General features: G+C 39.2%; 1 protein-coding gene across 3 annotated transcripts in view; it reads left to right on the plus strand.

The window, feature by feature from the left end:
- Positions 1 to 1,318: 1,318 nt before the first annotated feature.
- Positions 1,319 to 13,278, plus strand: part of SHTN1 (shootin 1) — a 116,805-nt gene continuing 104,845 nt past the window's right edge. For 2 of the 3 annotated variants that reach the window (XM_007478930.3, XM_007478932.3), the window contains exon 1: positions 1,382 to 1,798. In XM_007478930.3, the coding sequence (XP_007478992.1) occupies positions 1,741 to 1,798 (58 nt within the window). In that variant the 5' untranslated portion in view covers positions 1,382 to 1,740. Of the gene's footprint in view, positions 1,799 to 13,278 lie in introns of all 3 variants that reach the window. The other variant, XM_007478928.3, reaches the window with a different exon arrangement.

A 13,278-nucleotide genomic window follows, 5' to 3' on the forward strand; every position in this document is an offset into this window, starting at 1 on the left:
TAGTAGCTCAATAAATGTTTGTACCCTTCCCTTCCTCTAGGGCCACCAGAATATTTTAACCAGGGCCAAAATGGAGAAGAAAGGCAGTATGGTATAGTAGATAGAGAGATGGCCTCAAAACTCAGTACATATGGCCAAGGATGGATTCTGACATATCCTGCCCATGTGACCCTGGTCAAATGCTCTAGGCCAGAGGTATCAAGCATGTGGCTCAAAACTCTCCAGTGCAGCTAGAACCAGATTAAAATATAATAGGGAAATATTAAAAAAAATAAAATGACAATAAAGCATAGATAACCTTACACTTTATTTATTTTTAATTTAATTTATTAATTAATTTTAATTTTAATTTAATTCTTACTTTCTATTCTAAGGCAGAAGCCCTATAAGGGCTAGGCAATGGGGGGGGGGGGTCAAGTGACTAGCCCAGGGTCACACAGCTAGGAAATGTCTGAGGACAGATTTGGAGCCAGGGCCCCCCATCCTTAGGCTTGGCTGAGCCACCCAGCTGTCCCCAAGTTTTAAAATTGTTAATATGCAGCTTGCAGGGATGCTAATGTCTGGACTCAAGGCTTCCATTTCTATTTGAGTTTGATGCTCCCTCTCCATATCTAAGACTCTAAATTGCAGAGAGCGCCCACCTGCATTGGGGGGGGGGGGGGGCACTTCTTCATCAGCGAAGCTCCCTATGCCAAGGAAACCATAGGTTCAGTCTGTAACCCATAATGAAAAATGGTCCCACAGGACCCCGCGGGCCGATTCTAATACCACCAGTCCACCTTTATGTGTATTTCAGATCAGTTTTGTAAACTGTTCTTCCTCTTCCGTTTGCAAGGATTTCTTGTTAGTTTCCCCGTGGAGGTGGGTGGGTGTGCCTTACCAGACAGAAATCCAAGCCAGATTCTCCCTAGGGCAGGTCACCTCACACCACGCTGATTTTTGTCACTTTATTCTCCATTATGGTTCAGGAAGCTTCAAATGGACTGTTTGGGGAAATTGCAGGCCAGCAGGGCACAAAATCTCTCACTTTGAGTGTCCTGTTTCTCCTCCTTACCCCTCCTCAATCATATGGGTTTTCAAGGGGGTGACAGTTAACACGAATCCCAGGATTTTTAAATAATTTGTAAAAGGATTGGGGATGGGATAAAGATCGATCTCTCTTTTTCCTGTCTTTGAGTATGGGGGTGGGGGGTGTAGGAGGAGAAGAAAGCAAAATGCCATTCTCCCACCCTCTCCTTGCCCCTAGCATCCCAAGGCTGGGGGGCAGCGTAGAGGCCCCCGATGTCCCCGCCCCCCATTCTCTTTGCCGGCACGTGCAGCCGGGAAGCAGCCCGAGGGTCTGGACTTCGGCATCTGCGGCTACGCCCTAAATCCCCGGGGGGGGGGGGCACTTTGAGCCTCTGCGGCTCGCACTCCCGCAATTCCCCCGGCCCTGGTCGCAGGTGAGGCCAGCAGCCACCCTCTCTGCCACCAGAGCTGCCGTCGCTTCCACTGCCGGCGTGGCCCTGGTGGAGGCGGCTGCGGCAGTAGGTGTGTAAGGATGATCTCACTCGCCCACTCCGCGCCGGGAGGAGGAGAAGGAGGAGCAGGAGCGGGAGGAAGCCCAACTTCCGGGGTGTAGGGCGGCAAGGCACCGGCATCTTTCTTTTCCTACCCCCCTGGGCAGCCCCCTCCCCTCGTTCTCCCCCCCCCCCCTCCTCGCCTCTCCGCCTCCCCCCGCCCCCGCTCCCTGCCGCCAACATGAACAGCTCGGACGAAGAGAAGCAGCTGCAGCTCATCACCAGCCTGAAGGAGCAAGGTGAGGGGGCCTCCCGCGGGGAGGGGGCGGTGGCTGCTGCTGCAGCTGCCTACCATGGGGTGGGGGAGGGGGGAAGGTGCGGCGGCAGCGCGCGGGAATGCCCTGCCCCGGGCAGGTGGAAGCGGGGGTGGGCTGCCCCCTCCCCTTCCTCCCGGCCTTTTGCCGGGGAGGGGCGCTCCGAAGCTTCAGCCTCTGCCTCAATCACTTGGGCACCTTAAAGCATCGCCGGGGACTGCGAGGTTCACCCCAGAAAAATGCCAAGCATCGTGGGTGATGTCCAGAGGTGGAGGGCCTGGGGCCCGGGCTGCCACATTGGGCGGGACAAAGACACGAAGACAAGTTGCGCGTGATTGCCCACTGCCCCTCATTGGTATGGGCAGGACAGGCGCCTTTAGGTGATTGTTGCTTCTTCCAAGCCCTCGTTGGACCCCAGCCTCCAAATACCAGAGGCGCCCAGGCCTGCTATATTTCTCCTGGACCTTTCCATCTTTTTTCAATTCTAGCTTGAACTAGTTTCCATTTCCTCCTCCCCCATTTCAAAGCTAGGTCTTGTTTTCCAGGCCAGAAGGTGTTTTCTCACTTCCCATTTTTAGCAACTTATTAGACAGTAGGTCAACACTCCAGCTCTCTGGGAATCTCTGCTTTTAGCGAGGTCAGCGGCTGTATCAGAGTGTGTGGATTTACTTGTCTCTGCATACTATTTTGCAGGTTTGGGCCAGTCTCCTTGAAAGGTTTTGAAAAAATATCAAGATAATCAAATATTATTTTAAATGAAAGCTGTCAGCCAATGCGTGTGAACTTCATACTCCATACTCCTCCCACACCAGGATGGCCTGTGTAGATTTCCAGGCAAACATGGAATGCCAATTCAGAAAGTGAGAATTTATAGAAATGTGTATTTTTCTAGATGACTGCCTGCCTATGTCCTTGGAGTAGTCATTTACTCCCTCTAGGCTTTCATTGCCACATTGGTAAAATGGAAATCCTAATAGCTTACTTCCCTGAAGGCCAGGGAATGAACTAGATAGATAGCTCTTTAAGGTTCTTAAAACTATTCTATACAGACACATATAGGGTAGCTGAAAAGTGTGGGGGTGGGTTCACCAAAGCTCAGGGTTTCTCATGTTTAATGGCTTAACTAGAATAAACAGGACATCCCAATTTCTCTTATGGATTGGAGAAGATGGATAGATGAATGAATGAATGAAAAGCATTTATTAGGTGATTACTATATGCTACATACTGTAGTAAGCACTAGGAATAAAAATAGGAATAAAGACGGGAATAAAGACAGAAAAAAGCAACAGTCTCTGTCCTTAGTGAGCTTACATTCTAATAGTGGAAGATAGACTACACAGATACTGGAGGAGTGCCTTGGGAAGTCACTGGGTTGGTGAATGGAATCATAGAGCAACTAATTGTTATGCCTTTATTTCATATAGGAAATATCAGTGGTTTCTTTCTGGGTAACTAAGTTTTGGGGAATTGTCTGGGGGTTCAAAGAAGTAAAGAGAATTGCTCAGGGTCACATCTGTAGTAAATATTGGAAGAAGGATCTGAATTTAGGTCTTCCTGATTCAAGCTCTCAGACTTTGTTCTATTTTTTTTCCCTTAACCCTTACCCTCTGTCTTAGAATTGATGGGTTCCAAGGTAAAAGAGAGGTAAGGGTTAGGTAATTAGGGTTAAGTGACTTGCCTGGGATCACAAATGTTAGGAAGTATCTGAGGTCGCATTTGAACACAGAACTTGTCATCTCCAGGCCTGGCACTGTATCCACCTACTAAGCCATCTACCTGCCCCTGCCTTGTTTTTTTCTACTCCAATTTCACCTCCTCCAATAGTTATTTTTTTGGGGCTAATTTTTTGAATCTTAAAAGTATTTTTGTTCCATATTTTGCCTTTCATGACCCCGGGAACCGGTTCCAGTTCTTTTTTTTTTTAACCCTACCTTCCATCTTAGAATCAATATTATGTATTGGTTCCAAGACAGAAGAGCAATAAGGGCTAGGCAATGGGGGTTAAGTGACTTGCCCAGGGTTACACAGGAAGTATCTGAGGACAAATTTGAACCCAGGACCTCCTGTCTCTAGGCCTGGCTCTCCATCCACTGAGCCACCCAGCTGCCCCCTACCAGTTCTTTTAATGTGCAGCCCCATTTGAAGAAGAGCCTTTAGTTTTGAGGATGTGTGTTTTTTTTTGTTTGTTTGTTTGCTTTTGGAATTCATTTTTATTTATTCACCTTTTCAACAAACATTTCTTAAATACTTCTTTTGTGCCATGGGTTAGGGTTAGTTTATTGAATATGTGAATAACTAACAGTGAATTCCAAAAGCAAAAAGGATGTGGTTTTGTAAGACTGGCAAGAAATATGCCTTTCTAATTAAGATTTGCTCATTCAGTGGTGAGGGAAGGGCAAAAATTTGCTGTGGGGTAATCCACAGCTTTTAACTAGTGCAGTGCTAGGCACATAGTATTAGACTGACCACAACCTAGAATATTAACCATGGAAGTGATCTTATAATTTAAATGATTATAGGCCTAAGAGCTGGAAGGGGCCTTAGAGATCATGAAATCACCTACAAGAAAAACTACACTTTTAGAGAGATCAAGTCACTTGATCAAGGTCACACAGACAGTGTGTAAAGCTGGGCCTGGAAAACCATTTCTTGACTTGTAAAGTTACTGGATTTTTTTTTCTACTTCTTTACAGCTCAATAAATATTTGATTGATTCACAATCAAACAGTGTGTGTACCTGGCTAAAGCTGAAACAATAAGTATATTTTATTCCTGCACTAGGAACTCAGCCAGGGACATTGTGCTGGACTGCCTTTGTGACAGAGGACACCAAACTAAGTAGTTTATGAGCAACATTTTGGTTATGAAACCTGTTCCATGTGGTACTTCATAGAAGTAGGGACCTTGGCTAAAAAACAAAAACCAAAATCCTTAATTTCAGAAATGAACACACAGTTACAAATATTTTTAATAATAGTGGCAGCAATATATAGTGCTTTTAAGTTTGTAAATGCTTCATTGGTATAAAATCTCATCTGATTCTTATATATCTTTGAGGTCATTATTATTCTCATTTTATAGATGATGAAATTGAGGCTGAGACTCAAGACCTCCTTTCTCCAAGTCCTGCCCTATGTAGTCTATTCCCCACAATATGTGACTATCTGCCTCTATCTAACCATCTAATCCAAGAGTTATCTCCCATCCTGTACCCTCAAGTAGTGAGTATACTTGTTTCTAATGCCATCTGTCCCTCCAACTTGCAACATTGATTAAAAAAGTCACAAATCACTTTAAGACTGTTTCCTCATCTCTAAAATGAAGTGCCTGTATAAGATGATCTCTAGGGTTCTCTTTAGCTCCAAAATGTTATGGCTTTATGTTCTAACTTTTAGGTTAAATTTATAGGTCTGGCCAATATTATATTCTTCTTGAAGCCTCTTGGCACCTCCCTACCACCCTAGAGCTGACCATTTAATAATTGAGGGTAGGGATTTTCAATATATAGAACATATTGATCATGGAACTCCACTTTAAGTGGGTCATCACAACTGTACAAGATCATACTAGCCATCTCCTTCCTTTCTATTCAAAAAAATCTACCTTCAGATTAGGTTTTGGTTGCATGTGTGTGTGTGTGTGTGTGTGTGTGTGTGTGTACATTTGGTGTTTTTGGGGTGGGGTTTGTTTGGGGGGGGGATTTCTTTGGTATCCAGAAGAACCATCCTTTTGAGGAACCATTTCTTTACCAATGCAGGTGCTTCCCAGGATGTTGCAAGGTTCAGTGACTTGCCCACGATTACCAGACAGCCAGTTTGTGACAGAAGTCAAATTTGAACCCACATCCTCTTGATCTTGACCCCAGCTCTTGATCTACTATGTCAAAATGCCTCTTGTTTTCAGATGAAGAGCTTATAAATTTATGGAATGAGCTACCACCTATTTTGAACACATGGCAGAAAAATAAAAAGGAAGGAGCTTGTACTTACAAACATCATGTCCCATCGGTCAAGGCCATCTCCAAAGGTCATGGATTGGCAAGGATACTTTTTTGAAACATGACTCTCTTGAAATGTATATCTGCCTTTGAATTGTTCATACCCTTTGATCATTCAGGCATTGAGATCTTTTAATACAGAGCATAATTTTTTAATCCACCTCCAGGAGTATAAATAGCAGGGATGTACTTGGTTCAGAGCTAAGCGATGACAGGCAACTTGATTTCATTAATTTTTCAATGCCATTTAACCTTATTGTTTGAGAAGCTACAATTTTGAGATAGAAAAAGAAGTAGGAGAGGTAACTTGATGAAGACTCAAAGGTGTAATGGAAAAAAAAAAGAAACCTTGATTTAGAGTTGGAGAGGTCAGAGTTGGAGTCTGGTTCTGCTGCTTTTTATTGTGCCATCTTCGAAGATGGGTTTTGTTGGGGGGTTTTGGGTTTGATTGTCTTAACCTTTTTTTTATCCTTCTCAACTTTGTATTCAGAAATGGGATAAACATCCTATCTATGCTTGCTGTAGAATTTTTTAACAAGTCACTTCATTGCTTTAGAGTCAGAGAATCAGAATTGAAAAAGATCTCAAATATTGTTACATCCACTCTCACCTAACTTGAATCCCTGCAAAGGCATCCTTAACAAGTGTCCATACTGCCTCAGCTTAAACACTGGGAACCCATTACTTTCAGAGATATTTTCTGAAAGTTCATATGCCTAGAAATATAACCTCATATTGAGCCCAAGTCTGCTTTTTTAGAACTTCTACCCATTGGTCCTGGCTCTCTTTAGGTCAAGTAGAACAGGTTGAGTCTTTCTTTCATGTGACTTATTTCATATTTGAAAAGATACTGATTTTGTGTCTCTAGTCTTCTTTAGGTTTAATATCTCTATTTCCATCTATGGATGGCATGATCTCAAAGCCCATCGTCATTCTTGTTGCTGTCTTCTGGACCTTCATTATCTTGTGAATATTGTTACCAACGTATAGTGATCAGAAAAGGGCAATACTTCAAATGTGGCCTTTCTGTGACAGTGCAATGGAACTATCATCTCTGGTTCTGGATTCTATTTTTCTAGGAATGTGACCTAATAGAATTAGTTTTTTCAGGATCCATATTCATTGTTTACTCATGTTGAGCTGACACCATTACTTGGTCTAGATCCCTTTCACATAAATTGCTTTTTATTCACTTCTCCACCATCCCATACTTGTATAATTGATTTTTTGAACCTAAGTGCAGGAATTTACATTTAATTTTTCTAAAAATGATCTTCCAAATTTTGGAGCTGGGCCTTAATTCTCTTTTATTAGCCATCCTTTGTCTTTGTGTCATTCATACATTTCAGAAGTCTGCCAATCCTTCATCTAAGTTATTGCTAAAAATGTGAATTAGCAGGGTCCAGGGCCCTGGGATGCTAAACTAGGGGTCTTTGTCTAATTCAGTTATGGTGAACCATTTAGAGATGTAGTGTTAGGCTCTGCCCCCAACCCTCAGAACAAGTGCTGTGCCAGTCCTTCCCAGAGTCTGAGTGCCACACACTGCCCCCAGAGACCAAGTGCCATGTCTTGCCCCTCACTTCACCCCCTGATTCCTCCCTTGCCTCAGACAGGGGAGAGAAGAAATGCTTGCATTGGGCTGCTGGAGAGAAGGGTGGGTGATGCTCCTCTCCAGCAATGTATGCTGTGATCTATGCTCCCCTTAAACCTAATGCCTCTCCAGCCCCACCACAGGAATCACCTTCACCACAGACTCAACAGGCTGCCATCTGCACTGCACCCTTACACAGCCTGTGAGCCACTCAGCCCAACACCTTACCCCAGAAAGGGGAGGGAGGAATTGCTTCCACTGGGCTACTGGGCAGAGAGCAGGTGAAGTGAGAAATGTCCGCAGGCTTATGGAGAGCTGTTTTTGGCACTCATTCCATAGGTTCACCATCACTGATCTAGGTTAACTTTAGTCCATTAATCAACTAAACCTCCTTGTGTTGGATGAGGAAAATTAAATTTTTTAAAGTCTCTTCAAGTTCTAAGATTCCATGGACTGCTTTTTAAAATTACATTTTTAATGAACAAAAATCTGTCTTCTCTGTCATGCACCTACCTCCCCTATTCCCACTGGAAAAGGGAAAAAGAAAAACAAAAGTTTTGTGACAAATATGCATAGTCAAACAAAACAAATTCTTTCATGGGCCATGCTCCAAAATTTATTTCCTTCTGGATCTCCACCTCTCTGTCAGGAGATGGGTAGCATTCTTCATTGCTTCTCTGGAATCATAGTTGGTCATTGCACTGATCAGAGTTCTTATGACTTTCAAAGTTGTTTATCTTTTCACTATTGTTGTCATTGTATAAATCATTTTTTTTGGTTCTGCTCACTCTGTTTTTCATTTGCTCATACGATTCTTTCCAGGTTTCTCTGAAACTCTTCTTTTTGTCATTTTTTTGTCATTTTCTCATTTTGATATCATATTAATATTATTCTATCACATTCCTATACCATCATGACTTGTTAGGCCATTCCCTAGGTGGGAGGGCTTCTTACATTCCAGTTCTTTGCCACCATAAAAACAAAAAAAACTACTGTAAGTATTTTTGTACATGTTGCACCTTTTCCTCTATCTTTGAGCTCTTTGGGACTTAATAGTAGTGTTGCTGGGTCATTGATTTGTCCAGTTTGGTATCTTTTGGAGTTCCATATTGCTTTCCTTCATGTTCTAGGTTTCCTCAAGCTGATGGGGGAATGCAAAAATTTGAAAATAACCAATAATACTGAGTGACATGTCAGACTGACAAGTTGTCCACTGCCTCTGATGTAAAGAATATTTCTTTATTAACTAAACAGTGTCTCCTTTTAAAGTTAGAATTAAACCCCTAAGTGAGAATCATACTCTACTTGACCCACCAAATATGGTAAATTTTATCCTGAAACTTCACCAGCTAACACTTAGTATTATAATTCTAAAAATGAAAAACAACAACAAAAATTGTTGCTCATAAGTCTAGTTTTAACCCCTAGGCAAGGTGACAAAGATAAAAATCAGTCTATTCAACTGATAGTTTACTTAAAATCAGACCCACAGTGTTATGTCATAAATGAAGTTACTTTTGAAGAAAGTAGTGAAATATGATGCCCACACCTGTCATAATATGAACAATCTCTAATTTATACTTTCTATTCCCTGGGCTCCCTGTCTTCCAAATCACACCCACTTCACTGTCAAATTACTTGAAAACATTGTACTATCTTTTCTATCAAGTAGCATAATTACCTATATTATATCTTTCCAGAAAGTTATAATATATACCTCTTAAAATTAGGAAGCCAGTGTTATTGATTATATTCAAGAAGATACTGAGGTAATTCTCATTTTTTCCTTTGTTTTTCTTTTTATTGAGCAGATAGACATCTTTTAGTATAGTGAAATAGTACCTTTTTGATTGTACCTTGGGCACATCCCATTTCCTGAATCATATGTTTCTATTTTAAAACATTGTAGCTTGTTATTTTAATATTACAGACTTGGCATATATGGGATTTATGATTTTTATGCAAAACAGTGATGAATTTGTAGAAATTGAGGAAGGTTCATTATTTGATAAACATGGAAATACCACGTTATTATCAATATAGTGATCAAAAGTTTATAGGGAACATTGCCATTTGTACACAAGGAAATCTTGCTATGAGATTGTTTAGTTTTGACCATCCTTTAAATAAAAATAGGTTCCTTTTAAATTAAAACCTAGAAAAACATTGTTTGTCCTTAAAACAAAATAAAATATAGGCATCCCTTCTACATCTTGACTTTCCTCATTGCCATGTAAATATGGGCTGGCATAGAAAATTAAATTGGAATTTTAGGGGGAGATTTGCAGAAGCCACAGATGATGTGCCAAAACCAGTAGACAACAGAGAAAATGTTTAGAAACTCAGAAATGCAAAAAAAATATGAATACATAATTTTTCTATATTCTATCTCCTAGAAATGATTACAGTAAACATTCAATGAATTTCCTAGTGAAACAAGAATTAGCAAACTTGAAAAAAAAAACAACTTGAAATCACTTCTTATGCATAGTGCTCACACCCATCTGTGAAAAACACCTGTACACCTTACTTGCAGGCACAAAGATGTACATATGCAAACACATAACCCATTTTATCTTTTAATACCATAAAATACATAATCTTTTTAAAAGCTAAACTAAGTAAAAAGTTAAGTTTGTGAAAAGAATAGGAAAGCCAGCAGAGGACAAAGGCTAGAAATGTTAGTTTTGACATACATGTAATCTATGACCAAATGCCTCAAATTTTATAGTAAAGCAATGTAAACAATCCATAAAAGAATAAGAAAATTAAAACTTCTTCTCTCATGTGAAGAGAGGGCCAAAACATTTTACATGCATTTTCTAGATCAGTGGGGTACTGTACCCCTCATTCCCCTAGATGTGGAAGGAATACCTGCATTTCTTTTTTTTTTAGTGCTATTAGTTATTTAAGCTAATGATTATAGTCTTTTAAAAATTCAAGTAAATTCTTTTTTTAAAAGACCTTTACCTTTTGTCTTAGAATTTATGTTAAGTTTTGGTTCCAAGTCAGAACTGTAATAGGGTATTTGGAGGTAAGTTACTTGCCCAGGGTCATACAACTAGGCAGTATCTGAAGTCATATTTGAATCTAGGACCCCCTCTCTCCCAGCCTAGTTCTCTATCCACTGAGCTACCTAGCTGTTGCTTCAGGTAAATTCTTACTTGGTCCTACACTGATAACACAGAATATTTGGTGTGCACAGTAGAGAGGGAGAGAAAGGGACTTCACTATGAACTCAGGGCATTGAATTTAGTCTTGTATTGACTATAGCAATTATAAAAACCTTATTTTTTGCTTCAAAATTGAAGCCATCTGAAGTCAGTGCAAAGAAATTTTAAATTATGGGCCAGGAGACATTTCCTAGCTCCAGAAATGCTCTTAGAAACAATCTTATAAAACTTTACAACATGTTTATGTTATTTTGCTATGCATTACTGGACAAAATTAATCCAAATGAACTTTGTGCTAAAATTGAAAGGTATGCTTACATGTCACATTTCAGATTCAAGACATAATCACCCCATTCATCTCATTTCAGACCAATTCAAAGAAAATCCTCATCAGTGCTATTATCATACGGTTTACATATGTAAGCTAAATTGATGCTGAGTTGGATTATAGTGGGGAGATTTAGATAATCTAATAATGCTTATAATACTGAGCCTGAAATCTCCTTTGGTCAACTGTAATTCACCTCCTAATAGATCTTTAAATATAAATAAATGTAAATCCCAAGTGGCTTAACTGGAGTTTGAAAAGATCTATAGACTCTATGATGTAGCTATACAGTTTGGAAATGAATTAGAATCTGCTGTTAGAGTCAACTAGGTACTAAGTAGCATGGTGGATAGAGTATTGGACTTGGAGTCAGGAAGACCTGAGTTTGAAATCTTCCTGAGCCACTTAATCAGGGCATGACTCTGCATGAGTCACTTAACTTATGTCTGCCTATTTTTCTTCATCTATAAAATAGGAATAATATTAGCACTTAGTTCCCAGGATTGTTGTGAAGATCAAATGGTATAAAATTTGCAAACCTTAAAGCTCTATTTAAATGCTAGTTATTATTATTATTATTATTAACAGTAATATTAATAATAGTAAAGCACTTAGCTAATATTTAGTTCTTTGATTATTATTAATAAAAGGACATAAAATTAATGTACAGTATAAAACATTGAGATTTTAAATCAAATTTTATTATCAAATCTGATTTTTTTTCTTTTACTTTTGAAAAATTCATCTAACTTCATTATAGAAATTCATTGGAACTACACAGTGTTTTTTTTTTTGCTACTTGACAGAGAAAGCATGCTGATATATGACTTAGAAAATTCTTTTTTTTTCTTTATTTTATTTTTTTAATTTAGAATATTTTTCATGGTTACATGATCCATGATTTTTCCTACCCCTCTTCCCTCCCCGCCTCCCAGAACTGACAACCACTGGGCTATTATTCAAAACATATTTATTTCCATGTTATTCATATTTGCAATAAAGTTATCTTTTAACATCAAAACCCTAATCATATCCCCATCAAACTACATGATTGATCTTATATTTTCCTTCTGCATTTCTGCTCCCACAGTTCTTTTGCTGGATATGGATAGAGTTCTTTCTCATAAATTCCTCAGGATTGCCCTGGATCATTGTATTGCTGCTATTAGAAAATTCTTAAAATTCATTTCAAATTGTAACTCTGCTGCTTACTATCCACCTCATTTAATTTACCAAGGCATCCACTTTCCCCATATACAAGACTCTTTTTAGGTCTAAATCCTGTGTTTCCTGTTTTAAATAGGATAATATCAAATTCCTATATGAAGAAAAATAACATGGACAGAAATAAAATTTAGGATTATTTCAGGAATTTTTAGTTACCCAGTTATTGGCTATTTTATTTAGTTAAATTAGAGAACCTCGTCCATACTTTATTGATGGTACTTCATTATTAGAACAAGTGCTATGTACTTCCCAGAAAAGCAGTGAATTTCACAGTTGCCATTCATTTCTTTCCAGATGTGATTTAAATATGTCACCTTTGTTATTTGATCAGTTATTCTAACAGTGCTTTCTCTCTGCCTCCCTAATGCTTTAATTAACAAGGTAGGTATAAATAGCTCTTCTTTCTTTAGGCCTGGCTTTAAGTGCAGAACCTATTGGTATCTGTGTAGAAAGGACTAGTGTCCTAATTGAACAAAGTCTTTTATGACTAAGGCCCTTATTCACCATTAGGGGAAGGGAAAAATCATTTCTTTCTTTTACCATTGTTTGGAGGTATTTCTGTATTCTGTAATTCTCAGGTATATATGTTGATCATATGAAAATTCACTTTAGAATATCTTATCAGGCAGTGAGTTTTAGGTTATATTTGATGGCTATAGAAGGATTTAGTTTTCTTAGATTTTCTAATCATAAAGCTTGGTAGATGGGGACATGGCAGTATTTTGTAAATTTTTTGGCCAAGTCTTTTGTGAGAGAGTTGACCCAATCAATGAGACAATGTGGTCTAATGGAAAGAGTCTGAGGCTTTGAGTCAAGAACCCTGATTGCTATACCAGTCTTGGCCTTATCACTTATGTGTAAACTGTAATCCCTCAGGTCCTCACTTTTTTTTTCAGTCTTTAAAATGACCTGCCCTCCTCCCCTCCCTCCCTTATGAGATTTTTATAAGAAGAAAATAAAGTAATATGTTTGGACCTTGCATAGGAAATGTAGGAGTACTTTTTAAATAATACCCATAGTATTTAATTACTCTTCATAGGTGCTGTCATATCCCACTGTCAATTAGAATAAGTACCTAATAATCTCTAAATTACTTTCCAGTTCTAAAATTTTCTAGATTTTCATGCAACAACTTATGGTAAACAA

The sequence above is a fragment of the Monodelphis domestica genome, chromosome 1 (assembly GCF_027887165.1).
Source record: "Monodelphis domestica isolate mMonDom1 chromosome 1, mMonDom1.pri, whole genome shotgun sequence".
Lineage (NCBI taxonomy): Eukaryota > Metazoa > Chordata > Mammalia > Didelphimorphia > Didelphidae > Monodelphis > Monodelphis domestica.